General features: G+C 43.7%; 1 protein-coding gene across 1 annotated transcript; it reads right to left on the bottom strand.

The window, feature by feature from the left end:
* LOC144686744 (glycerol-3-phosphate dehydrogenase [NAD(+)], cytoplasmic-like) lies at positions 1–27,972 on the bottom strand. Its single transcript, XM_078552366.1, has 8 exons — positions 27,475–27,972; positions 17,976–18,153; positions 14,713–14,853; positions 6,667–6,805; positions 5,629–5,741; positions 2,023–2,256; positions 1,369–1,475; positions 1–949 (listed from the first exon to the last, which is right to left on the bottom strand). The coding sequence occupies exons 1-8, from the start codon at positions 27,516–27,518 to the stop codon at positions 853–855; spliced, it is 1,053 nt and encodes a 350-aa protein (XP_078408492.1). The 5' UTR covers positions 27,519–27,972; the 3' UTR covers positions 1–852.
* Between the last annotated feature and the right edge of the window lies 1 nt (position 27,973).

The raw sequence follows: 27,973 nt of genomic DNA, 5'->3' as shown, positions 1-27,973 counted from the left end.
TTGTTATTACAAATATTTTATTGTGATTGAAATATAATTAGTTACAAAATTATCCAGTTTTTACATCACGTTCAAAGCAAAGTTGGATTTTCTCCACTATTAATATCTCATCATATTTACCTAACCACAACATTTCTATGTTGACAATTGAACTGGTTTATTTTTAAAAGTTAGTGTTTTTCTATGCACACAAGTCTCTGTAAACACTTACTGTAATTGCAGTATGTTTTTTAAAGATTCTAGTGCTTCATTTGTGTGAAGCCAAGCATGACAATGAGCAAGTTATATTTTTGAAAACAAATACACTAAAATATTTCCTAGGCATAAAATTCAAATTTGTCTTCAATGTAAACATTATCTTTAATCAGTCCATTTCATTGAACCAAGGGCTACCATGTGCAGTCAATTCCCATAACCCTAAAATCTTCAGTTAGAGTCAACACTCATTGCTGAATGAAACAGAACTGGATGACCAACATTTGCTTCATGATCTAAGGCCAGCATTTATTAATATAAAAGTTAAGGCAACAGAAGAAACTTGCTGAAAAATTGCATTTATAAAAGTAGGGAATGATTGAAGATGTTGTTGAAACATCAATAAGCATTCTAGAGCTTGCAACGAGTTTTCATAAGCACATATAAAAGCTACATTTCCCTAATTAAAATGAAGAATTATTGTGGAATATGGAAATCGATTTTCATTAAGTTTCACAAAAAAGCCTATTAAAAGATCACCTTATCAAAATGATAAATTTAAAATAAGGCTACTGAAATAACCTGTTTCTATACTTTGGCTGCAAAAAATTGAAAAAGATTGCGATTATAACATGGACTTGCAGGAGTTGGTTCAAGTTACATATGTTCTGGGTGGTTCTGAAGGCATGTGATGAAGTCACTGACTGGTCTACACTCATAGCAGATTTGATAAACTGCAGCAAATAGTGGAAATCTGTAAAAACAAAAATTATAAAGGTTGGTATGAAGTAATTTAATATGGGATGGGACCCTTATCCCCAAACTTGAAGTAGCAAGTGGAGGCTATGCACTTTTACAAAAACGCACACACACATTAGTGCTAATCATAGATTTTCATATATTTTACTGTAGAATGGATACAGTAGCATAGTAATTATTTCACTGAACTAATAATCCAGTCAGTTTTTTGTCACTGGCCTCAATACCTCCTTATGTGACATGGTGCAAATTTTATTTAATAACACTTCTGTGAAGCACCCTGGGACATGATACTACATTAAAAGCATTATATAAATGCAATTTTTATATTATTACACAATCAATGATGCACTGACACATTCATAAAAATTATAGGTAAATAAGCCAACTTATTTACTCATCAAAAATACTTACTCGTTCACTAAGTTCTTCTGTGCAAGTATTTTGTAAACTTCAGCTGAAGTCTGTGGACCTTGCAACTTCTGCCCATTCAGCAACTCTTTTTCCAACTCATCAATGGACTGGATAAAACATAGGTGAAAGACTATGAACATCTAAGGTATGACTCTGGCCTGTATTCCAATTATTCAGCAAAATCACAATTAGTGGCTATTACATTGTGCAATAACAGTGGTGCATATCTAGATGTGACATTACCAAAAATTAGAGTGACATGGGTCATCCAAAATACAATCTAGGGTCAGTCTCCCTCTCGCAACAAACAGAAAGACCTATTTTTCTATTCATTGAACTCTCTTATTTTTGTACAGTTTGAGATTGGATATTGAATTCTGACCTTTTTGATTACATTTCATGGGACTTATGTTGTACTTAACCTCGTAAATCAATAAATGCTTGACTTCCAAGGATTGTGTTATATTTAGAATGGGGTGTATTACTGTTTTGTTATGAAATTGAGAGTTTTATCTTTCTACTCATTAATATGTGACTTTTTCATGAAAAACAAAACATTAAAATGAGAATTATTTCTTCAATGTCTATAAATGCACTACTCAACGGCATAAAATATTAAAGAAAAACTCATAACTGAGTTAAAATAACCCTTACTTTTCCAGTTTTCACAAATGCTTCTGCTACTTTTCTGTTGCGCCCTCCATAGCAAGTTGTAAGAAGATCAGCAACTCCACAACTCTCCAGGAAGGTGACTGATGTAACTGGTCCTTTACAAAATAATTTGGCAAAAGATAACATTTCCATCAATCCCAAGCGGATAACAGCAGCTTTAGTATTGTCACCATAACCAAGCCCATCACAGAATCCAGCACCAACAGCCACAATATTCTAGGAAGTAAAACAGTTAATAAAATTGAGGTTAAAATACAAAGTAGGTATTGGAAAAGTTCAGGCTGAAATTCATACTTCATATGGAATCAATAATATATGAAACAACACAAATCAAGTGTGAAATGTGGAATTTAGTGAGGCTTTAAAAATACTTCAGATCTTTTGTCTATCTATTTAAGTTTTCAAACTATGATTTCTGAGTCTTTTAGGAAGACCCAGGATTTCTGACAAGAAGTGATCAGATTTTCTATTTATTAACTTACAGGGATGTTAAATAAAAATACTTTCTCCGATGAGTGCACTGATTTTCTTTGGTAGCTAATAGTCTGTTAGAAGTTAGATCAGAGGAGGTCAGAACATGTCAGCATTTATGGAGTTCTCTGAGGCATTAATATTTGCATTGGGTTCCTAGACAAAAGTCGGAAAAGCAGTTACTGCCAGCAGTAATGTCTCTATTAAAGATTTGGGTTAAAAGTTAACGTAGTGTAAGTAATTAAGTTTTTCATACAATTTGTCAGTATTTTCTAATATTTCAGAGATATTGGGTATAACCTTCAACCTTGGCAGTGGTAGAAAACTAGTGACTTTGGATTTCTCACTTGTTTCACACCCTGACTGATTTTCCTCTCAATCAATAGAGGGAAAAATTGGATAGAATGTATATAACAGGTGACCAATCTGATAAGCTGGGATAGGAAACTGGTGTTATATTGAAAGTTATCCCTATTTTAATTGTAAATATAACTTTGAAGTAATTCATCTCATCTCTTAAAAACAAATACACTTTGTCAATCTGATTTCCCTTCACTAAAAGTACAATGTCAGGATACTATTATTTTTTATTCATTCAAGGGATGTGTGCTTTGCTGGCTAGGACAGCATTTATTGCTCATCCCTAATTGCCCTTGAGAAGGTGGTGGTGAGCTGCCTCCTTGAACCACTGCAGAGCCTATGGTGTAGGTACACCCTATCTATGGTGTAGGGAGGGAGTTCCAGTATTTTGACCCAGCAACAGTAAAAGAATGGTGATATATTTCCAAGTCAGGATGATGAGTGACTTGGAGGGGAACTTCCAGGTGGTGGTGTTCCCGTCTATCTGCTGCCCTTGTCCTTCTAGATGGCAATGGTTGTGGGTTTGGAAGGTGTTGTCTAAGGAGCCTTGGTGAGTTTCTGTAATGCAACTTGAAGATTGCACACACTGCTGCTACTGTGCGTTGGTGGTGGAGGGAGCGAATGTTTGTGGGATGGGGTACCAATCGAGCAGGCTGCTTTGTCCTGGATGGTGTCAAGCTTCTTGAGAGTTGTTAGAACTATGACCGATTACACCTCTCACTATCCAGGTGTATCATGGAAATTGTATCGTACTACAGTTGGACAGGAAATGTTATCTGTTATTAAAGATTTCCTAAATCCAAAACAGAATCCGACAGGCGAATAGAAACATTTCTGTACATTTAATAGTTTTATTTTTATGTATGCATGCATTAAATATGCATACATATGCATTTTCAACAATGCCAAATTGAAGTTTATGGGCACTTCAGCAATAAATGTGTTTCCTTTTTATTTATGCTTTCCAATAGTAGTTGATGCATATATATTTCTGTTCAATGGTACAATGTGCAAAGTTAGCAGCCAAGGAATGCAGCAGAAGTTGTATTTGAAAAGAAGGATAAATAGAGAACTGTTGGTCAGTGGGGCAAGAAGGGGGCAAATACCCATATTGTTTAATTTGTTGACAGCGTGAGTAGGATTTTATTCAAGATAGAAACTATATTTACAAAGTAATAATTTCCATTATTTATTTTACCGCCTTGTCACCTCTCAAATCCATTCCTATCTTTCCTGGAACTCCATGTTTAAATTCCAACAATTAGGTTTCCTCCCAGGATAGTACCAAATGGCTCTTACCAACACCACAAATGGCATTCTATGTGACTGCCCCAAAGGTAAACTTTCCTGTCTCATCCTACTCGGCATTTCTGCAGCCTTTGGCACAGTTGACCACATCCTCCTCCCAAATTCTCTCCATTCTCGTTCAGCTGGGCGGGACTGCACTCATCTGGTTCCATTCTTGTGTATCCGATCATATCCAGAGAAAAACTGAAATGGTTTCTCTTCCCTCTGCTGCACTGAGACCTCTGGTGTCCTCCAGGAACGATCGTTGGCCCCCTTTCTATTTCTCGTCTACATGCTGTCACTTGACAACATTATCCAAAAGCATAGCTTTCATTTCCACAGGTGTGCTGACAATATCCATCTCTACCTAAACACCTCATGACTCCCTTCACTAAATTATCAGACTATTTATCTGATAACCAGTACTGAATGAGCAGAAATTTCCTCCAATTAAATACTGGGAAGACCAAAGCTATTGTATTCCTTCCTGGCTACAAACTCCTCAGCTACCGACTCCTTTCTTCTTCCTGACATTCGTCTGAGGCTGAACTAGACTGTTTGAAATCTTGGTGTTTTATCTGACCCCGAGATGAACTTACAATCAAATATCCACGCCACAACTAAGACCACCTATTCCACCTCCGTAACATTGCCCAGCTCACCCTTGGATTAGCTTATCTGCTGTTGAAACCCTCTTTCCTTGTTACTTCTAGACTCAATTATTTCAATGCCCTCCTCGCTGGCCTCCCACATCATAAATTTGAGATCATCCAAAACTCTTCCGCCTGTGTCCTTACTTGCACGAATTCTATTCACCTAATATTTTAGCATTTGCTGACCTACATTAGGCTCTGTTTAAGCAATGCCTCTATTTTCAAATTTTCATCCTAGTTTTCAAATCCCTCCATGGCCTCCCCCCTCACGATTTCTGTAATCTCCTCCAAATCCACAACCTTCAAGATAGCTGTGTTTATCTAATTCTGGCCTCTTAAACATTTCCAGTTTTACTTGCTTCATCATTGGTAGCTTAGCCTTTAGCTGTCTTGGCCCTAAGCTCTGGAATTCCCTCCCTAAACATCTCCGCTTCTCCACCTCTCATTCCTCTTCTAAGACACTCATTAAAACTTATTTCTTTGCCTAAGCTCTTGGGCATCTGCCCTTACCCTGTATATCACCTTATGTGGCTGGGTATCAAATTCTGCTTTACAGAACTTCATTGTATTAAAGGTGCCATATGAATACATGTTGTTGTAAGGTATAAAGTCAACTTCTGGAAAATTATGTAAAAATGGATTTATCTAAACACAATTAGAAGAAAATAAAGAAAATCCTGGTGTAAAATGTATGAATATTTCAAAAAATTTAACGATCTCAAGATCTACAGGAAACCAAGTAGTAAAATACAGCTTTTTTATGCATATTTCCAATCTATAATCCAGATTTATTGCTTAAAATTTGTCAGTCACTTGCTTTCAATGCTCCACATAATTCCACTGTGTCACATTCCGCTACTACAGTAATTCTGAAATTTGGGGTCTGCATCAGCTCCTTGAGGGTCTCTCCATGAGTTTTATTTTTGGATCCTAGCAAACAGACATAAAAAAGAATAGTAAAAGTATCAGATCCATGCAGAGCCTGGAGGTTGTTTACAAAGCCTTGCTAAGCATTTATACAGACCTTACATGGCAACATGATTACACCACATCTGCAACAGCATGTTAGCTTAGTTCTTGTTTACTAAATTTCTTTGTATATACTTTGTTCTTCATTTTTAAAGCAATAAAATTATATGTAAGCATTATGAATGAAACACTCATTTGCACAGAAAATTTGAGGTTTTATAATATCACCTTTTGGCGATAAATAAAACGGAGTAACCAGATTATACTCTTACCATTACAACACCAATCCAAAAGCAAAATACTACGGATGCTGGAAATCTGAACTGAAAACAGAAAATGCTGGAAATATTCAGCAGGTCAGGCAGCATCCATGGAGAGAAGCACAGCTAATGTTTCAGGTGGATGACCTTTCATTAGAACTGAACAAAGATAGAAAGGTAATATGTTTTGAGCCAGTGGAAGTAGTGGAGGGGAGGGTGCAGGTGTTACCCTCTACAGATGCTGCCTGACCTGCTGAGTATTTCCAGCTTTTTCTGTTTTGATATACTGTATCTTTACCATTTTGTCAGCAACAATGGTGAAAAAAAAGTCTCAGTTTTATATAAATTAAAGAAACTGGCTGAGATTAATTAACCAGTTACTGCTTGATTTCTTTATGATTGGAAGAGACTGAAGATGTGAATGCCAAATTAAGGGTGACTCCAGGTTCAATCACTAATTTTCCATGTCAATTTTTGTAATGCAGCTAACATCCAACTAGGAATCCATTAGTGCCGAGTGAAAAAATGCAAGTAAACTAGAACCTTATATATTATCTAAACTAGAAGCTTATCTAGTTTTTAAAAATCGGAAGAATGCCAGGAGCACACGGTGTCACATTTCTTACCAATTGTTGTCTCACAGAATTTTTCATCTGCTACCTCTTTAGCAATGTTGGCACCCATCAGTACAGACATTTCAATGCCAAGTTTCTCTTGAATTATATGTGATATTAACTTAAGGCCATCAGGACCTTCATCAATTCCCTAAAGAATTAAACATAAAAATTAACTTTAGTAGGGTTAGCTTAACATTGTTAGCTTATAGAAAGAATATTAAACTCATACATGATAATATAAGAAATAGGGGCAGATGTTAGTCATATAGCTCCTCAAGACTTCTTCAATATTCAATAAAAGTATGGCTGCTCTTCTACCTCAACCCCATTTTCCCACCCTACCAGCATATCCTGTGATTCCCTTGGTGTCCAAAAATCAAATCTTCTGCCCTCAGTTTTGATTGGAATTAACAACTTAATGGAATTAAACATCCATAACTCCCTGGAGTTGAGAATTCCAAACATTTATTATGCTCTGAAAAAAGAAATGTCTCCTCATCTCAGACCTAAATGGAGACCAACACATATGATCATAAGGCAAGGCTAGAAGCAATGCCGGTCACTATATGTAACAATGCTGTAAGTGAATTCAAAAATTAGTTTTTGATGTTTCTCTCTGGAACTCCAAAAGTAGTTCTGCATCTAGGTTTTCCAAAATTAGCTATGTAATATTGTTCAGTTATGAAATGAAACCCGAACATGTTCAGGGCCGCTGTCTGCTCTTCCCCACAAATTCACCACCACACCCACTGCAGCCATGGTCATGTTCTCTCCAGAGCAGCAAGAGTTAATTGTGTAGAGGTTTAATCTTCAAGTGTTAACTTGGCTCAGTTGCTAGCACTTTTGCCTCATTCCCGGACTAGAGTGCATAATCTAAATGGACACTTGAATACAATACTGAAAGAGTACTGCACATTTGAACTCTTGCATCATCATAGACAAAGAAAACCTTGGAAAATGAGGCCTCGTTAGGAGATAAAACATTGGCATTGGTGCAAAAATTGTTCCAAGGAATAAAACTGCATTGAGTCTTCAGAGTAGTACTGCAAATACATTTAAGTATGGGATTAAGAAAATGAACTTGAACATCTTATTGAAGCAGAGCATAGAGGAAAATGCAGGTTGGAATTTTCCACTCCAGAGACTAGGTGCAGTGACAGGCGGGATTAGAGGTGAGTATCCCGCTGATTGGCAGGTTGGGTTCTCATGCCTGATCTTCCGCTTGAAACCTCATTAATTATGCACTGGCGAGCTGCTCGCTGAATCACGTGGCGGGGTGGTCCGTCTGCCGCACCCTCATGGGGTCGAATTCCTGGAGCCATAATTAAATCCCAACCAAACACAGACATTACTCTATGCAGCCCAGCTGTATGGTTGGAAGTTCAGGAGATGGTCCCGAGGAATAAGTAGAGTGCACTAAGATTTAGTCACGGCCCCTGGAGGCTTTAACTAGATAAGTCCGCCAGCACCAGGAGGTCCTTTTTCCCAGGGATGGATCCAGGAGGTCCACCAATCTCACCTGGCTGGCCTGGGAAGCGGTCTCGAAGGAGGTCTGCTCCACGGGCAACTGCCAGAGAAATGCCGTCCAGTGCAGGAAGAAGATGAATGATCTGATCCACACCGCCAGGGTAAGTCAACGTTCAGCTCACTCCAAACTCTCAGTCTCACAATGGCATCATGCACTCGAAGTGTCACACATCTTAGGGATCTCACACAATATTAGTGGGGGAGAATATCAGCATTGAAAGCCTATTCACCAGCAAATCATCTATCATCCTGCACAATCTTCAGCCTTATTTGGGGCAGCAGGGGGGAGGGGCCTGGGGTGTGGAAGTTCAGCACGTACAGCAGGCATGCTTCCCAACCTCTGCTCCATCCCTTCTCATCACATCCCATCCATTTGTCTTCATGCAGGCCAAGCTTGCCTAGAACAAGAGGGAGAGATCCCTGACTGGAGGAGGGACAACCAACATCCAAGAGCTCTCCAAATTTGAGGAGAATGCCGCCAAGTTGGCGGGCATGGACAGAGATCACTCCTGTGACGAAGGTGAGATTGGCCTCTCGCAGCAAGCCAGTGCGGACGAGCCCTCCATGAGTTGATCACATTCTCACATTCACAGTGAGTGACATGCAATGTTGTATTTAACCTGTTCATGAACTAAATCTATCTTCCATCTCTTACAGACAGCAGCAGGTTCAGACAGAACAGCACAGGCAACATAAGCCCCAGCCCTCAGGCCATCTCAGAGGTGGATGCTGAGGAACCATTTGAAGAAGACCTGTCACAGCATTCACCTACACCCTCCACCTGTGCAGAGACACACACCCTGGTGGGTCATAGTTCTAGATTAGACTCAGGGTCACATTCTGAGGAACACCTAATTGACATGACTCCACAACAATCAGAGGCAATGACAGCCCAGGTGTCTGGTACTCGGAGCACTACTGGAGAACAGCCACCACTGAGCCTGAGTCAGATGATGAGTCTCTGGAAGTGGCCGTCGCAAACATGCTGGAGATACAAAGACAGGCAGCAGTACATCAGAGTTGCAAGGGGCTGTCAACAGACTAGAGCGAAGGATGGAGGAGTCTGTCCGCATTCCGTCTGATGTCGTGGCTCCGACATGCAGCTTCCTCGGGGTCTCCGTGTGAAGGGTAGCGGCTGCCTTGGAGACTTTAGTCCAGCAGGTTCTGTCGGATTTGCATTTGGACCTGCGCTCCATTGGTATTGGCATTGCTGGGATCCACCAGTGGCTAGGCAAGAGTGGGGCAGGGCACCTAGACTACCTTCTCCTCAAAGAGTCAGGCAGGGGCCTTCAGGCACCACAGGGAGAAGGACCAGCAGCTAGACACCCTGAGGCCATCCACCCAAGTGACTCTGCGAGTGTTCAGCTGATCCTAATCCCCTCTGCCTTTGACCCCATCACTTACATCTCCACAGGCTGAGGAGGGTGCACCTGCCTCACAGTAGGAGACCCAAAGGAGGCCAGGGCCCTTCAAAGTCATCAAAAACAACAGGGCGTAGCAGTCAGCAAGCTGCCTCCACCTCTGCTGCGGATGTCGGGGATGCACCAAGACGTAGCAGTAGGGTTAGAAAGATTAAGAAACCTTGATATCACTTTTGGGTCATGGGTGTTCACTCACTGTATATATCAAGCAGTTTTGTAAATACATTTGCTGTTCATGACAATGGTGTCATTATTTGAATGCATCCTGCATATGTATTTATGTGACCTCTTATTGTGAGGGTGACCCAAGCTCCCACACCATGATTGCCTCCCTTTGTGAGTCTCACATTCATGTGACGTCCAGCTGACTCATGTTAGTTACTCACCCCTTGTCTAATGTCAGGGAGATGTGTCAACCTCTTTATTGAAAGTGATTGAAAATTGTGTTAGGAAGTGATATTAATTCAAAGACACCATGGAGTTATGTATACTCAATTGCATTGAAGGGTTACCACTTATGTTGCCTCATTATCAAATAGTTGTCTTCATTGTTTGTGCCTGTGGCCATGATGGTCTCTCCAGTCATGTGTGCATCTCTGTGGCAGCAACAAGCCTCTTATTCAAGAGGCCACAGGTGCATCGAGTCCACTTGACGCAGGCTTTGTGCTGGTGTGCTGCCTTTCACTTCCCAGAGCGGCTGCATACAGCTTTGACCTTTCTAAAGATTAGAGCCTGGTGAAACATGAGGGTGGAGATCCAAGGCCCAATGCTGACATTGCTCTCGATGTCAGTGTTTGTAAAGGCCTTTCAGATCACTGGGATGCCATTAATGGACAGAAGAAATGGCTTTAGGTACCCTGGCCTGCACTTTACTACTCCTGGAACCTTGTGACTGTGAGTGTGTCATGGCCACGTCTTTCACATCTTGCGGCTTCAGTTGTATCCTCACAAGGAAGCTCCCCACCATCATCCTCTTCAGGTTCCTGCCCTTGCAGTTCTTCATTGTCCAAGGAGTTCTCAGCCTCCTCCATTACGCCCTCTGGCAACTGATTTTCCCTTTGAAGCACCAAGTTGTACAGGGCGCAACAGACTACAATGATGTGGGACACCCTCTCTGGAGAGTACTGCAGAGCCCCACCTGAACAGTCCAAGCATCGGAAGCACATCTTCAGGATGTCAAAGGTCTGCTCTATGATGGATCTTGTCAAATTATGCACCGCTTTGCCATGTTGTATCTTTCCTCCCTGCACTTTGAGGGCAATGCACGGGAGTCACGAGCCATCGTTTCAGCGGGTACCCCTTATCACCAAGCAACTGGTCTGTAAGTGCCGCTTACACGCCACTTACTAAGTGCCTCAGGATGTATGAGTCATGGGAACTCCCGAGGTACCTGACATAAACATGCATGATGTGCGTCTGATGATCGCACACAGCTGAACATTTACTGAGTGGAACCCTTTCCTGTTAAAGAACATCAGGGGCTGCTGTCATGGAGCTCTCAAAGCCACTTGTGTGCAATCGATCACACCCTGTACTCTAGGGAAGTCAGAGATTGCAGCGAAACCCAGGAATATGGCAGCCTGGCTAGCTGTCAAGTAGCTGGGCTGTCATCTTGGTCACTTAGATCTGTGAGGTATGCCTCAGCTGGAATGCTGGAGCTGGGAAAGGCGAGTAGTGCAAATCCATCTCTAGGGCATGATAGTAGCTTTCTATTCTCGATTGGAAGATCTACTATAGTTGTCCATTACTCTTTAATCTGTTGGCTCTGTCTGTCCACAGGGAGAAGGAGGATTGCATAATGGATCCTGCGCTCAATGCTGCCTTCTTGATGGCAGTGCCTAGCTTCATCCAGTGTGAACTTCACACAATGATGAGCCTTACGGTAGAGGGCATCTGTCACCTCCTTGATACATTTATGTGCTGAGGACTGAGAGATGCCACATTGGTCCCCTGTGGAACCCTGGAACAAATCGGTGGCAAAACAACTAAGTGTGGCTGTGACCTTCAGGTGCACTGGCAGGGGATGTCCTCCTGGTCCATGTGGTGTCAGCTCCTCCCGCAGAATGTGACAGATATGAACCACCACATATCTTGACAAGTGTAGAAGTGCGTGGCATTGTCTCGTGCTCATCTCCAGATAGCAACAGCGTCTTCAGTAGACACTTGATCATGCAAGCCGCCTCCATGGGATGGGTCTGACCTCCTCATCCTCATCCTCATCCCCTGGACCATGGTCCTCAGGCTGGGCTTCTCGAAATTGCGCTAGGTGGCGCTGGGTCCTTCTTCTCTTCCTCTTCAATCGGATCACAGCCATCAAGAAGGCAGCATTGAGCGCAGGATCCATTGTGCAATCCTCCTTCTCCTTGTGGACAGATAGAGCCAGCAGAATAAAGAGTAATGGACAACCAAAGTAGATCTTCCAATTGAGAATAGAAAGCCACTATCATGCCCTAGAGATGGATTTGCACTATTTGCCTTTCCCGGATCCAGCATTCCAGCTGAGGCATACCTCACAAATCTAAGTGACCAAGATGACACCCCAGCTACTTGACATCTTAATCTCAGAGAGGTTGGAAGAAGCTTGAGTGCATCCAGGATATTTCAACCCTACCTAATGCACTCCTACAATGTCCGATCAGGCATATTTTTTGTGCCTAACCTGCACTTTTGCAATGACTGGAAGCCATGCCAATTGCGGAAAGCACCTTAGAGGCTTTCATTGGTCATCTTGCAGATATCCAGCAGTTGTGCTCCCTTCATGGTTGGCCGCATCTTCCATTCTCACATTCCTCTCTGTTAATACTCAAATTGATCAACTTCAGTGTGAACCCAATGACTCCTGCAGTCTCACATTAAAGCGCTCCAACTTTCAGTGGCTCCAATTGCACCTTCTCAATAAACTCTTCTTGAGTTCTAAAAACAAAAAGCTAAAAGCTACTGCGGATGCTGGAAATCCAAAACAAAAACAGAATTACCTGGAAAAACTCAGCAGGTCTGGCAGCATCGGTGGAGAAGAAATCAGTTAACGTTTCGAGTCTTCATGACCCTGTTCTGCCGAAGAGTCATGAAGACTCGAAACGTTAACTGATTTCTTCTCCACCGATGCTGCCAGACCTGCTGAGTTCTTCCTGAGTTCTGTCGGCTCAGACTCCATTTCCATGTTGTTACACTGAGCAGTGTGAGGGTGCCTCCTACTGGAGCCCCTGAGTCCAGCTGTGGGCTCCTCCTACACTGCCTCAGGCTCCTCCCTTGCAGATTCTTTTCCAGTTTTGATTTTAAACTGTATCATAACTTCGGGGTCTCAAGATGGTGGTGCTGCATTTTTACTTTGAGACCAACTTTGACCCTCTGTCAGAGTTCGAGTCCCCCCAATCTTCCTGGAGCCTCACAATGTGCAGGTTGAACTTCCTCCGGTTATTCTGCAGCCGCCCCCAGTAACCCTGGATCCCACTGTCATTGTAGCGGACATTCCTGCCCCTACCCCTGAACCCATTGTTGTCAATGTACCCATGTCCCATGCGGACTTCACCTCTCCCCATCTTGAGGCTGTATGCATGGTCACATACAAAGGTGACCCCCCCCCCCCAGCACAAGCCCGCCAGGAGAGTTTTGAGTACCCCTTTCCCTTTATTACGTCATTCCCATTTACAGGCTACAGATACCTCCCCTGACAATGACCATCCCATCTGCAGCCCAGTACCAAGTCAGACACCCCCGACTGTGAGACTATGACCATGTTCTGCTCACACCAAGCTGTGCTGATCTCCGTTGAGCGCACAGGCAGCCACCATGAGCAGCCCAGTCAACATCTGATACAGCACGATGAGCAGCCCAACTCAACACTCGAGGCAGCCCCACCATACACCCCCACCAGTCTGGGCTAACACTGGCATTGCTGAGGAACCGGAGCAGCGCTGTTGCAGACAGACTTTGAATGTTGCACTCACCTCAAAGTCTCAAGTGAAATGAGGGTGGACAGCTGCACACCACTTATATCTGATTGTGATTTAGACCGGTCTAATTTGCCACTGGCGTGGCACATAATTGGGAGGGGAAACTCTTTCGAGTTACCAACAGTCACAGATTGCAACTTCTTTCGAGTACAATCACAGTTCTTGGTTTTTCCAGGAGTGGGACATGAACCCACAACCCTCTGATTCAAAGGCGAGGGTGCTATGAACTGAGCCACAGCTGACACCTTGTGATTCTGGCAAGTTGCGTTTTTAATGAGTATTCATGACATGCTAATGCATACAAATGGAATTCCCGATATGAAACAGCGGGGAAGCCGAGCTGCCATAATCCCATTGTGAAAGTGGCAAGGGGAAAATTTTCCACTCCCGCCCACCACGAAACCAGTCGAAACCAAATTCCACCCCTAGATTTTTTTGAAACCACACCTAGAACTGGAACGCAAAGCAATTTTTTTCAAGATAGTACATAGTCACATTGTGATAAATAGGGTTTCAGTCATGTCACAAGGAAAAATGACCAAGACTTGTTATCTCAGATAATTATGAACAAGACTTCGTCCAAAGGTAAAAGCTTAATAATTAACATAGCAGAGGCAGTGCCTGTTAAATTGGTGGTGCCTTTTGTTTCTGTACTTACATCTGAAAAAAAAACTTCAGCAGGTCCAGCAGGAAGTAATTCACAAATAGTTTCTTAGACATTATACATCAATAAAACAAAATATGATTAAGAGTGGCAAATTATAAAGTATGGCAGCACTGGAAATAATGCAATAGAATAGTATTAAAGTACATGATTCAAATCATTTTCAGTTTCTTAAAAATACTAGTATAATAGATCCTTCTTGTTAACACTCAGATATAAGCCACACATTAAGAAACCATGAAATAATGTTCTTGCTGTAAACACTTCCTGTATCAATCCCAGTGACTATTTTAGAAAAGATCTGTTGTAAATGTCTCATTTCTACAGCTATGAAGAAAGAAACAGACATAGCAGTCTGAAAGTGCAAAGACAACATATTCTAAATTACATTTGAAAAAGAGTAATGAAGTAAAAAAATAAATCAGCAGCACAGGTCTGTTACAAAAATAAAACCAAGATCTTTTGTATTCATTGAATTCTCAAACTTTACCTTTATCAGTGAAATTCCAATTGCATCAGCCTTCACATGATTTTTCATTTTATCACAAAGTGACCCAATAAACTGATGGGGTAAAACAAAGACAAATATATCTGCTCCATCTGAAGCTTCAGTGATGTTTGGCACAGCGATCTATAAAATAGGAAATAATTTGCAAACTGAGTGCCAAAAATGATTCAACAAGTTGGAAGTTATTTATATTGTTGGACTTTACCAAAAAGAATTTGAAAAGTATAGGTATAAACCTGTGAGTAAACCATCAATCAAGCTAACATCTAATAGTGTGGAAGACCTATTACATGCATTCTGGAATGCAGTTAGTTAAAAGGGTTAGTCTTGCAGTCTGAGAGATCCCTGCAAGGCAGATAACCATTACACATTCTGTTCGTATTAAATAGACAGTACCAGCCTGCTAAAATTCAAAAATACCAATATAATCTCACAAGATCTTGGAAGAGCACTGCTATCAGAAATTCTACCTCCTCAATACAATGTATATTTGCAAAGCAAAGACGGGCAAAAGAACCACTGATATTTACAGCACAAGTTGCTATTTGACCCGTCATGTGTGCACGAGCTGTTTTCTAGAGCAATCCAAGACGAATTCCACTGCCCTGCTCTCTTCCCCTAACCCTGTATTTTCACCTGCTCCAAATATTTATCAAGTCGTCTCTAAAAATGCCTCAACCACACCCTTCAGCAAAACATTTCATGCTCCAACAACCCTGGTGTAAGCACATTTCTCCAAACCACTCTCCTTTCTTAGTAATAATTTAAAATTGGTAACCTTTTGTCACTAATGCCTCTTCCAGAAGAAATAATAATTTCCTATCCACAATCAAAACCAGCTATGTACTTTTTTAAAAATTCTACTAAATCTCCTCATAGCTTTCTTTGAACTAGTAGAATTAGACACAGTATCTCATCCCTCCTCATAGCTATAGTTTTGCATCCTGGCATCATCCGGATGAATCTACACAGTACACGCTCAGTGATTTGAATGTTTTTTTTGTATTTCGGTGCCCAAAGCTCTAACTGTGATATTTGAAACCCAGTGCATATAGATCTTAAACTAAACGGATGATTCTAACTGTTGCCTAAACAATATTTAGTATAAATTTATCATTGCTTCTTTACTCATGTATTCTGCGTTACTGATTTATAAACCCTAAATGTTATTGACTTATTTTATGGCTTAATCGACCAACATTCACACTTTTTTGCGGATTATGTACCTGAACTTTGGGGGTCTCTGTCACCTATACCCTTCAGTGTCTTTCCTTTAGATATACAACTCCATTTCTGCCTGTCACTAGAATATAACAGCTTTTTTTCCCCACAAAGATGTTATTAATACATGTTTTTTAACAGCCAGAAAAAAGGTTTATCAGGTGTCACAGAAATTTTTAACACAGTGAGTTATTGTGATCCTGAAATGCACTGGCCGAATGGATGGTGGAAGCAGATTCCACAGTAACTTCTAAAGGGGAATTAGATAAATACTTGAAGGAAAAAATTGCAGGGCTATAGGGGAAGTACAAAGGAGTGGGACTCATTGAATACTCTACCCAAGAGCTGGTATAGATATGATGGGCCAAATGTGCTTTATTGTTCTATGGGCAGAATTTTTTGGATGATGGTGTTTCCCGCCCAGCTACTGAAGAAGTTGGCAGGGAACACGTCCTGGCTCCTGCCAGCTGCCCCGCAATCATTTAATGCTCTGAAGCGTTATATGGCTGGAAGCGGGCTTTTCACCCCCATCTGGGAAGGAAGTCCCACCCTGCAGACAGTTGCTGCCCAATCTGATTGGCTGGCAGTTCTCTAGTCCCAGCAGTACCACTGGGAATGGTGGCCACAGAACAACGTGCCGGGAGCCCAGGAGGCAGGTAAGTCTGGGGATCTGTCGACAGGACTAGAAAAAGAGGCCCTGGGTGGGGGGCCTCCGTGCACTGATCTAAAACTTTCAGTCAGGCAGCACTCGGCCCTTAAGTGGTCACTTAAGGGCCTCGATTGCTGTCAGGTCGGGGGTACGCGGGTAGGCGGATAGGCTGCAGGTAGGGCACCCACGGAATTTTATGGGCCACACCTGCAAACCTGCTGGCGGCGAATTGTAAAATTCTGCCCTTTGATTCTATAGACTCATTTCATATATATTTTTTCTCAAAATCTACTACCTTACACATATCCACATTAAGTTGTATCTTTCAAAGCTCTGCTTATTCTGATAACCTGAAGTATTTCATAGTTGTTCACTATTTCCCTAACTCCCTACTTTTGTGTTGTCAGTAAATTCTGAGCCTATATTCCATTTAATCCTATGATGAACTTTATAAGTTTCCATCAGGCTGGCAGGGTTAAAAGCACCCCAACAGGATTTTAAATGTTACACTTGGGCCCCATTATTTAAAAATCACAAAATAAACATTGGTTAAACTTCATACAAAAATATAATAAGTTTTCATAACATAGCTAATCTCAAAATCTAATTTAAAAGTCCAAAGGTGCAATTTGTTTCTACTTAATCTTATCTGTTAAAAGGAAATGGAACATTTTGCACGAAAACTGATGTGGAACTGCAAGTAGACTTTAGTAAATTTTGAACGAGGGCAAAGTTAAGAAACTCCCATTTATGAGTCCTTCTAACTCTATGTGTCATACGAGCAACTGATTACAACACACATTTCCCTTCCACCATTTTCTTAGCTTCTTATTCATAAATACAATTTTCACAATTTGTATGAATATAGTAACTTTTTCTAAACAAAGCAACCTTGAAATTTGAATCTTACTCCTAAATCACACATAACTTGGCATTACGATGTAAACTTTTCTTAGCTTAAAATCGGGGATTTTTCTGTTAATCAGAAATTGACAGTCATTTGACTTAACTTGAAATGGTACCATCTTGCTTATGTTGTGTACCATACAGCACAAAGTACCTTTTGAATACCAAAGCTATATGCCTGATTATTATTATGATTTTAATGACTATCACAACTACCATAGCAATAAAACATTTGTTTTGTGATTTACTGATATGTTGTATCCTAAGATTTAAAAAAGCAATTTTATGTAAACATATCCGCCTTGAAGTTCAATGTTTTAGCAAGATCCTTTTTTTAAGAAGTCATTGTGAAGTCTTTAAAAGGGTAATATTGAGAGTATATCAGAGAAGACCACAATACCATGCAGGCTACAAAATGGCAAGTAAAATCTTATAATTTTTGTGCAATGTTTCTTGAACTTTGACTTACCACATTTTCTGGAAGCTTATAACCTGGCAAGTACTTAACATTTTCGTGGTCTGTGTTTATTATATCTGTGAGTTTTCTACCATTTATCATTTCTTCATAAACCCACATTTTCACAATAGGGTCAAAATGGTTTGACTTTGCTACATTTTTGCCAATAATCATGGCAACAGCAGAACCCCTGAAAGAGACAGAAAGAAGTGAGTTATAAATTGTGACAGTCCTATCAAAAATATCTTCCCTACCAATTGATTGAAAAGAAGGATATTGAGACTCTAAAATGAGTCTCTGCAAATGTGCAGCAACTGACACCCATAACTCTACAAGCATCCTCTGTGGCAACATTCGGGAAGCTTTATTTTGTTGCAGACCAATGGAACATGTGGAGGTTTCATTGGAATCTGCAATAACCAGCTTCCCCTGACACCCTCTTCCCCAACGCCCTACACCACCCTGCAACTAAGACCCGGGACCAGCCAGTATCACATCCTCCTTGGAAGCACAAACTCCAACTCTGGGAGCAGCTAAAAAGAGATTCAACAGCACTCTAGCTTTCAGATCCAGGGCTGGGATGTGGACTGATACCTTCCAGAATTTTCAAGACCCGATAGGAACATCGGAACAGAATGAGGCCTATGGGGGATGGCGGTAGCCTAGTGGTATTGTCACTGGGCTGGTAATCCAGAGACCCAGCATAATGCTCTGGGAACCTGGGTTTGAATCCCGCCATGGCAGATGGTGAAATTTGAATTCACTAAAAATCTGGAATTAAAAGTCTGATGATGACCATGAAACCATTGTCGACTGTCGTAAAAGCCCATCTGGTTCTCTAATGTCCTTTAGGGAAGGAAATCTGTCGTCCTTACCTGGTCTGGCCTACATGTGACTCCAAACCCACAACAATGCAGCTGACTCTTAAATGCCCTCTAAACAAGGGCAATTAGGAATGGGCAATAAATGCTGGCCTAGCCAGTGATGCCCACATCCCATGAACGAACAAATAAAAAAAATTTAGCTTCTCAAGCTGTTCCACCATTCAATTAAATCACAGTTGATCTCCATCTCAACTCCATTTACTCACCTAATTTTCCACAACCCTTAATATCCATTCCTATGAAAATCCAGCAATCTTAGTTTTTTTTTAATTTTCAAATTATCTAGCCTCAATAGCTTTTTGGGATTCCAGATTTCCACTATTAAAAAGGGAACAGAGTTCATGTGTGGAATTTAATGGAGCCCTCTGGAGCAGGCATGATGGTGGGGCATGGGGGCACTGTGTCCAGTTCCCAGCGGTGGGAAAACTGTCCTGCATTTAGTGGCTGGAGGGATGGGCACGACGCAGATTAGGTTCATTAACGAGCCTCTTGAGAGCAATCATCCCTGACCCCTCCGGGATTTAACAGTGGTGGCCCAGGGATTTAACATGGCTCGCATGGGTCTCCCACATATCCTGAAAGGCAGCTGCTGGGTTTGCCTGTGGCTTTGTGGGTGGGAGGGGTGCCCCTCATTCACAGGCACTCAGTACCTGATTGAGGTACCTGGCTTCGGGAAAGTGGAGGGTGGGGTGCTTGCTGGAAACCATCCACTGCCCCCGCATCTGAACTCTCCTTGACTCCCTTTGCCCACTTGCTGGAAATCCCTTCCCCACGACCCCCATCTTGCTCAAGTTATCTGTCTCCAGACATCCGGCGATGATCCCTGGTGAAGGCATCTGAACATTCCCGGCAGCAGCCAACTCTCCAGGTAATCAGCCAGCAGCTCACGGGAACAGGATTTCCGCCTAACTGAGGATTGATCGAGTGGGAGGCCTAACACTATCCAGGCAATTGTCTGATTCGACTTAATTGTGTCAGGCCTCCTGTGTACAAAGGTGACATGGTATTCCCACTGGTTCTCCAACCAGTGTGCGGGGATCCCCGTCACCTCAACTAAATTCTACCCAATGTTTCAGGGCAATGGCCATTCGCTAGATTTCCACTTCCCTTCATGTGGTGCTTCCTAACACTACCCGGGAACAGCCTAACTCTAATTTTAAGGTTGTGCCCTCCTTGTGGATTTTAAGGTTATACGCTCCCACCAGAGGAAATCCCAGCATTAGAACAGCCATCCTGTTGATCATAAGGGACACAGAGGCCAGTGGAATGGCAATAGCTGAAGCAGCCTGTCCATTTCTCAGGGCATCAGTTTATGCCAGGCCAGTCCTCCCCGCTCAGAGCACCAGGAAGGAAGTGACAACAGGCTACCAGTCATAAGGTCCAGAGATGCAGTCAGCGGTGATTTTCTCCTAGGGTCAAGCTGCCCCTATCTCATAAGCCTTTAATGGCACGGCAGAAGTCAAACACCTCTCACAATACTGGCAGCAAGTTGCACAGAGTAACAGTAGAATAGAAGGAAACAAAAGCTACTTTTAATCTTCCAGGGAAAGCACAGTGTGAGGAATGGACAGATTGGCTTTAGTTCACTCTGGAGTTTGTCATTTTAAAGGAAAATGTGAACTTAATTTGTGCTTAGGTATTCATGGCGATCAGGGGAAAAGTTGCAAAAAGTGCACTTATTTCATGCTGACTACAAATCAGGAGATTATTACTGGCATGGTCATGTACGAGATGGGTGAATGATGTTCTAATTACAGGACTGAAGGATTTGTTTGTTATCAGAAGATGAGGGCGAAGGGGGTTATAGCAGTGATGACAAAGATAAATTGTGTTAAACGGATGAGAATATTTTGATTATTCTTCGATGCTTCAATGCTATTTGTAGCATTCCCTGAAAAGTGATAATCATCAAGATGCTCTCCCCCATCCACTTCTGACTAAGTTAGTCTATGTCTAAATTTATTAGCTTGGCAAAGTTTTGCTGAGAACAACAGGCTACAAGTATGCCAGACACACAAAGTGTTACATTTTTCTGAAGGGGGTGCTTTAGGGGTCCCGATCTTGGGGGTTGGGTCGGCCTGATGGCCTTATTAGTTTATTTAAATTACCACCCGGATCCCTGTAGCTGATTGGTCACCTCTTGTGCTGCCTCTGTTAAAACCTGAAACTGGCAGGTTTGAGGAGGTTCAGTTCCTGTTCCAGATATATTTTTGCATTTTAACAAGCCCAATTTTTTGGAGTTAGTATTCAGTTTATTTTGGGTGCAGATTGTATTTTATTTACCATGTATCTTTCTTCTCTCTGGAAAGGAAATAAATCACGCATCACCATAGAAAAAAGAAGAATTTGTAAAAACAGGAGACAGAAGAAGGATTTTAAGAAGTGGGTGGGTTGCGTGTTGGACTTCTGAACTTCTTTTATCCAACAAGAAAGGAATGTGAGAGCAAAGAGCACAGGGCGGGCTGAAAACATTGTAATAAATTACAGCTAATATTGCATTGACGTGGAGGGTTCTTAACACGTTTTTCCATAGAATCTGGTTGAGTGTAACTCCTGTGTGGAATTTCAGGTTTAACAATTGCAAATTCATAGGGCAGAATTTTGCCTCTGGCGTGTGGGACCAGCGGGGCAGGCAGGAAGCCACCCGCCGCCCGTGATCGGCAGCACACCACGATTTTATGTGGACGGGCCAATTAAGGCCCGCCCAGCGTAAGATACAGCTGCGGAATGAGCGCGAAGGGGCAGGCGGGGGTGGGTGCTCAGTGTCCGCCGGGTCCAATGGCGACCCAGCGGCCGATTCAAATGAGGCCTCGGCAGGCCCTGGAAGGCTGCCACCGAAGGGCATGGAAGTCGTGGTGGACAGCGTTGCGGGCGGACACCACAGGCAGGAGGGCAGGTCGGAGGGGCATTCGGCCTCGCGTTTCTCCGATGAGTGCCTCGCTACCCTCCTGGAGGAGGTGGCAGCGGGGAGAGAAATGCTTGTCCCCAGGGATGGGAGGAGGAGCCCCCCACCCCCCCAAACCGACCTCCCACCTCACCAAAAAGGCCTGGGTGGAGATGGCATCCAGGGTTAGCAGCCACGATGTGGTGAGGCACACATGGGTACAGTGCCGGAAGCGCTTCAACGATCCCCTGCGAAAGGGAAGGGTGGTACCGTGTTGCCATGGGTCACTTTGCAGAGCGTTAAGAGCTGCCCATCCCCTCCGTGGACCTCAGAGGTGTTAGAGTGTGAGTGCCAAATGTCAATGAGGCAGCATCTGCGCAAGGGGGCGAGCTCTAGCTGCTTGGACAAGTGCCTTGCGGCTCCAGGGTCACGAATTGGCTGAGCCCTGTGAGGTCTTCCTCAGGTGGGGTTGGACACGCTGCAATGGCGCTACTAATCAATGCTCCTCTGTCCTTTCAGGGGAAAACATTCCATAACACCGACTAATCCTCACTTGGTATGAGCAGGAGGCCCTGGAGCTGAAGACCTAGGTCAAGCGGCTACGGTGAGGTTGGGGTGCAACAGGGAGGTAAGAGTGCAGTGTGCTGAGGTGAGAATGTCGGTAATTGCAACCATTCCAGTGTAGTCTCTATATTGATGTGAGCCTCAAACCTGGAATCCCCATTGTTAATGGAAAGACTAGGGCACCCTGATGCATATCTCTGTCTCATGAGGCTGCCAGGCATGCACAGTAACAGTGTGATGACTTCAACTAATGACATGTCCTTGTTCTTCCTTTTAAGCTCACCAGCAGCCCTTTGGGATGAGGGGCCTGACCCCTGAGGACCACACTGATCAGAACGCACCTGCGTCACACCCGCTCTCTCAAGCAGGCACCAGCGCAGATACCAGCACCTTGGTGGGCATTAGATCGCCGGCTACTATCATGGTGCACATTGGTGAGGGCACTTCACGCCTGCATGAGGTGCAGGTGAAGGCAGAGAGTGCCCAGGGCACCAGCAGTCAGAGGACTGCTGAGAACCAAGACAATGCTCAATCAATGGCTGATGATGTCCTCTGCAGTCATCCATGAGGTAGCAGATGCTGGACCTCCAGCAGGGTGTGCGGGAGGATCTGGCGGAGATACATGAGGGAATGCGTGCCATGGTCACCGTCATGGAGAAGTCCTTGCAGAGCGTGAGCAATGCGTTGATCCTCATGGCTGAGCACAATGCCTCCTCCATGGAGAGAGTGGTGACTCTCATGAAGAGACTCCTCCAAGAACTGAATCAGGGGTTCCTGGGGGTGCGCTCTGACCTGCAAGCCCTCACACCGGCAATGACCTCAGGTGGTCAGTGTCAGTGTGGGAGATAGATTGGACACCCAACATCCCAGCTAGGTGCCCGTTTATCAATGGTGAGCAGGGAGGTCCAGAGTGACCTCATGTTGGCGCACGAGCTGCCTGTTGTCTCTGCAGCTTCCTCTCAGGGCGCTCCAGATGACGCAGCAGCTCCTCCGCCCCTCTGCCAGTGACTGTGGCACCCGATGAGGCTGCTATGACTGGGGAGATGCCAGGCATTGCACTGGCCACTCCCTCCCAGGCGGGGCCAGCACAGGCTCCACAGGCCAGAGGACGTCCGCCAAAATTATCAAAGCCAACAGGACAGCAGAGTGAGCAGGCTGTCTCCAATGCCGGTGCCAGTGAAAGAGGAGCACCAAGACGTAGCAACCCCAAGTGAAAACTTAAAGCACCTTAATCACAACATGGCCTGATATTTGTTTCCCCCATTTTTCCGTTCAGTGTTTATTGGTGTGATGGAAAACACCCGTCAATGTTAATTTGTATAACATTTGCCAGGCATCAGTTAATTAAGTGTGTTTTTGTGCAATTGGCCTCTGGATGCTTCATTCGTTCTGCAGGTGCCGGGTAAGCCATGATGTTATGATGGACGTGTTTCTCTTTACACTATGTGCCATTTCAATAAAGTTTATGTTGTTGACCAAGGAACTGATCCTGTCAGGGATCGAGTATGGAGCCTGCAACCCTGGCATGTGGTGGTGGCTCTTATTTGGTAGGCTAGTCGAAGGAGCATTGGATCAAAGCGTCCTGCGTATTCCTGCTCCATGGAGGTTGCCCAGGTCAGTGTCTGTGCCCTCAGCGTTCTCCTGACCGTGCTCATCCTTGGACTCACTACTGGATTCATCGTCTGTTGCCTGTGTAGCTGCGTCAAGATCTTCTTCCTACACTGCATCCCCCCTTTCCAGTGCCAGATTGCGTAGAGCACAGCATGCAACCACTATCAGTGACACACAATCTGGGGGGTATTGGAATGCGCCCCCTAAACGGTCCAGGCATCGGAAGCGCATCTTGAGAAGACCAATAGTTCTCTCTACCACAGCCCTTATGGAGGCGTGGCTCCAGTTGTACTGCTGCTTGGCCTCTGTTCTTGGGTGGCGGAGAGGCGTCATGAGCCACTTTTTGAAGGGATTGGCCTTGTCACCCAGCAGCCATCCATCCAGTCGGGGTAGAGCACTGAAGAGCCCCAGCACCTGGGAGTGTCTCAGGATGTAAGCGTCATGGGAGCTGCCAGGGTACCTTGCACAGACTTGCAGAATCTGCATCTTGTGATCACACACTATCTGCATGTTCATGGAATAGAATCCCTTCCTGTTGACGAAGGCACCCAGCTCACCCATGGCACCTTGAAGGTCATGTGTGCATTCGATTGCACCCTGGATGCGGGAAACCCAGCAATCGCTGCAAAGCCTCTGGCTCGCTCTGCCTGGCTGGCCTCATCCGTACTTTGGTGAATGAAAGTCAATGCATGCCTGAACAGAGTGTCTGTCACCAGCTTGACGCAACTGTGCTCAGCTGATTGGGAGACTCCAAACAGTTCCACCACTGAGCGCTCGAAGAAGCCGGAGGCATAGAACTTGAGGGCAACCGTGACCTTCAGCGCCACTGGCATGGGGTGTCCACCCACACAATCGGAGCTGATCTCAGGGCTGATCCTCTGACAAATGGAGGTCACTGTCTCCCTTGAGAGACGGAGCCTCCTTCGGCACTGCACCTCAGACATACTGAGGTAGCTGCATTGCAGCCTGTAAACCCTGGCAGCAGGATAGGGGCGTCTTCTGCGGCACCTTCCACCTTGGACTTCTTGTTGGCTCTGCGCCCCATGTGCCTGTGCCTCTCCTCCCAAAGATCGCTCCCCTGGTGGGTGAATAGGGACACCTGGCATCCTCCCCCTTCTGGCTCTCTCTTTTTCCTCAGAGGATGTGCCTCCAGTGGAGACCACAATCCCCGTTACCAGGGTAAGGGAAGACTGTCTTGATACCTGGAATGCCCCAAGTGGTAAGAGTCCTCTGGGGGCCTGGAAAACAACACTGAGTCCTGAACTGAAGCCTCTTATTTCTGTCAAAGCAGCTCTGAAGCAAAATGAAGATGTCCTGTTCACACAAGCAACCAGCAGCAAGTTATATCCTAAACTACAAACTACTCGCATTTACAAACCCACTGACCCCTCTTATCCCGCCCGTGGATGAGTTTTATGAAATTGTGGCCTGCCCTGCCTGCCTGTTTAGCCTGTGCAACAGCCTGAAAATCACATAGGCTACGTAAAGTCCAAGACAATTGGTGTCTCAAGGGCCTTAACTGGCCACTTAATTAATAGCAGGTGCGCCTCTGTCTTCATCACGCGCCCACCTACCAAAATATCGCAAACGTGCGTGTTGACGTTAGCACGCTTGGCCGACGTCAACACACTTTATTTCACGCTCAGACGTGTCAGGCACGTGCCCGCATGCTGAGCTAAAAATTCTGGCCGTAAAGAATGTAGATGTCTTCTATTGCAAGCTGTACCTTGGGAAAGCCAGCAATCCCGTAAAATTGGGTGGCACTATATTATTCATGCTTTGTGGTGAGGCTAAACTGTATGGATCCTCCAGCACTTATGTCAAGTCATTTGCCAAATATCCTGCGCAATACTAAACAGGCATCCCTTGCCTGTCTGAATTGGCTCAGGGCCACGAAGGATGAGTTTGGTTTTAACCTTCACCACAGCTCTCTTATTGCCTCATGAAAGGGAGCGAGGCTACTAGTTGAAGATAAATTTTGCCTCACGCAGTTTTCCTACATTCTCTGTTGCATGGCAATGGCATGCAAAGACAATCCCACATTTGTCCCTCTCTCTGTAGGAGAGAGTTCCAGTGTTCTCATAATCCTCCTGGCAATCAGGGGCAAGTACAATGGTGTCAAGGCTCAAAATAAAAGTAAGACATTGAAAAAATTAATTCCCAGTTGCAGTAATTGGTGCATAAACCTTCAACAGTATTCAGGCTCAAAAGGTCCTCACTTGCACCAGTCACAGATATCCTGGTGTGGCTTGTGTTTCTTCATCTAACTTGGCATAATGTGAGCATAACTCCTGAAAATTCAAGACACCAGCACCACTGTCCCTCATCTAAATATATGTAAATCAAGTGCGCAAGGACCTGGTGACCAAATAATAATCATTAATCTCAGCAGTTTTATTTTGGGCCAGCAAACTGGCAGAAACAGCTTTTGCAAAAGAAAACAAAAACAGAATTACCTGGAAAAACTCGGCAGGTCTGGCAGCATCGGTGGAGAAGAAAAGAGTCAACGTTTCGGGTCCACACGACCCTTCAACAGAACTGAAGTATAGTTAGGAGAGGGGTTTGCAAAAGAAAGACTTGCATTTAATTTAACACTTTTCATGACCACCAGATGTCCCAAAGTGTTTTACAGCCAATGACATACTTTTGAAGCATAGTCACTGTTGCGATGTAGGAAACTGATTTTTCTGGTCAGAAAATGTGACTGTTCCTATTTTAGGCCCTGCCCTGGATTAAAAACATGGAAATTTGGGGCCAGTGACGTTATAACATAAATAATGGTGTTATAGAATACAATCATAAAATGATCGCAGCACGGAGGAAGGGTGTTCAGCCCTTTGTGTCCATGCCAGCTCTCTGTAAGGGCAACTCAGCTAGTCACACTCCCCTGCCTTTTGCATGTAGTCCTGCACTTTTTTCTCTTCAGATAATTATCCAACACCCTTTCAAAAGCCACTATTGAATCTGGCATCACCACATTCTCTGGCAGTGCATTCCAGACCCTAATCCTCTGTATAAAAAAGTTTTTCCTCATGCCACCTTCGCTTTCTTTTGCCATTCACCTTAAACTGGTGTCCTCTGGTTCTCAACCCTACTACCAAATGGAAACAGTTTCTCCTTATCTCCTGTGTCCAGACAGACCCCTCGTCAACATTGGGATAACGTTTTTCAAACATACTAAAAAAAAAGATTTTTTTTTTTTAAAAATGCCCATATGAGAATCGAGGTACAATGTCAGGAAATTGGGATTAAAATTTAATGACTGGATCGTCACTAATGAAGATTCGTCAGTAGCAGTGTATACAATTCATGATCTAATATCGTTTAGCTGTTACCAGTGACTAGAGAAAATATTATTTCTTTTCTTGGTGTTCCCTGTTGAAGCCTGTTGAATTTTCTGGCAGCGCTGAAGGTATCCGTGTTCCAAACTGCTCGGGGTAGTAACGGATTTACATTCTACAATTAGCAATCACCAGATGCTGGAGTGAAGAACCAAGCATCCTCCCTTTTAAACGGGACAACACTAACAACATCCAAAAGGAACAAATTTAACGAGTGTCCAACATACCAGTTGCCGGATCCAACGATGCAGATCTTCTTGCGATCAGGCATGTCAGTGTTGTTATACCAGACAATTTAGGAATAGTTGAGTTTCACCTGACCTTTTCAGGGTGTTTCTAGATCTACACGGCGAGGTTGAAATCGTTGCAGATGTTGTAACTTCCTTGCTACCTTTCCCGTAGCCAGTGATTGGCTTGTGGCTCTGTCGATCATACAATCATATTCACATTGCACTGCGGTCACTGCCCAGAAGAGGAGGTTTTTCTCATTCATAACCCAACCTCATCGAACGCCACTTCTCAGTGTTTTCTCTGATCTGAAATATTTTCCAATATTTGGATTTATTTCATCGCGGATGAATTAAACATGACACGTTAAATTATTCTGCATTTTTCAATGCAGTGAAGATGTAAATTCAAATGGACAGTACCCGCGTAATCATTGCAGGCTTCATGCATAGTAGCCAGGACACCCAGCCTATATTGTCGCCATTGTTTTCGGTCCTA

The sequence above is a fragment of the Cetorhinus maximus genome, chromosome 11, assembly GCF_964194155.1.
Source record: "Cetorhinus maximus chromosome 11, sCetMax3.hap1.1, whole genome shotgun sequence".
NCBI lineage: Eukaryota > Metazoa > Chordata > Chondrichthyes > Lamniformes > Cetorhinidae > Cetorhinus > Cetorhinus maximus.
The sequence above is the reverse complement of the archived record's forward strand: the minus strand, read 5'-3'. Positions and strand labels throughout refer to the sequence as shown.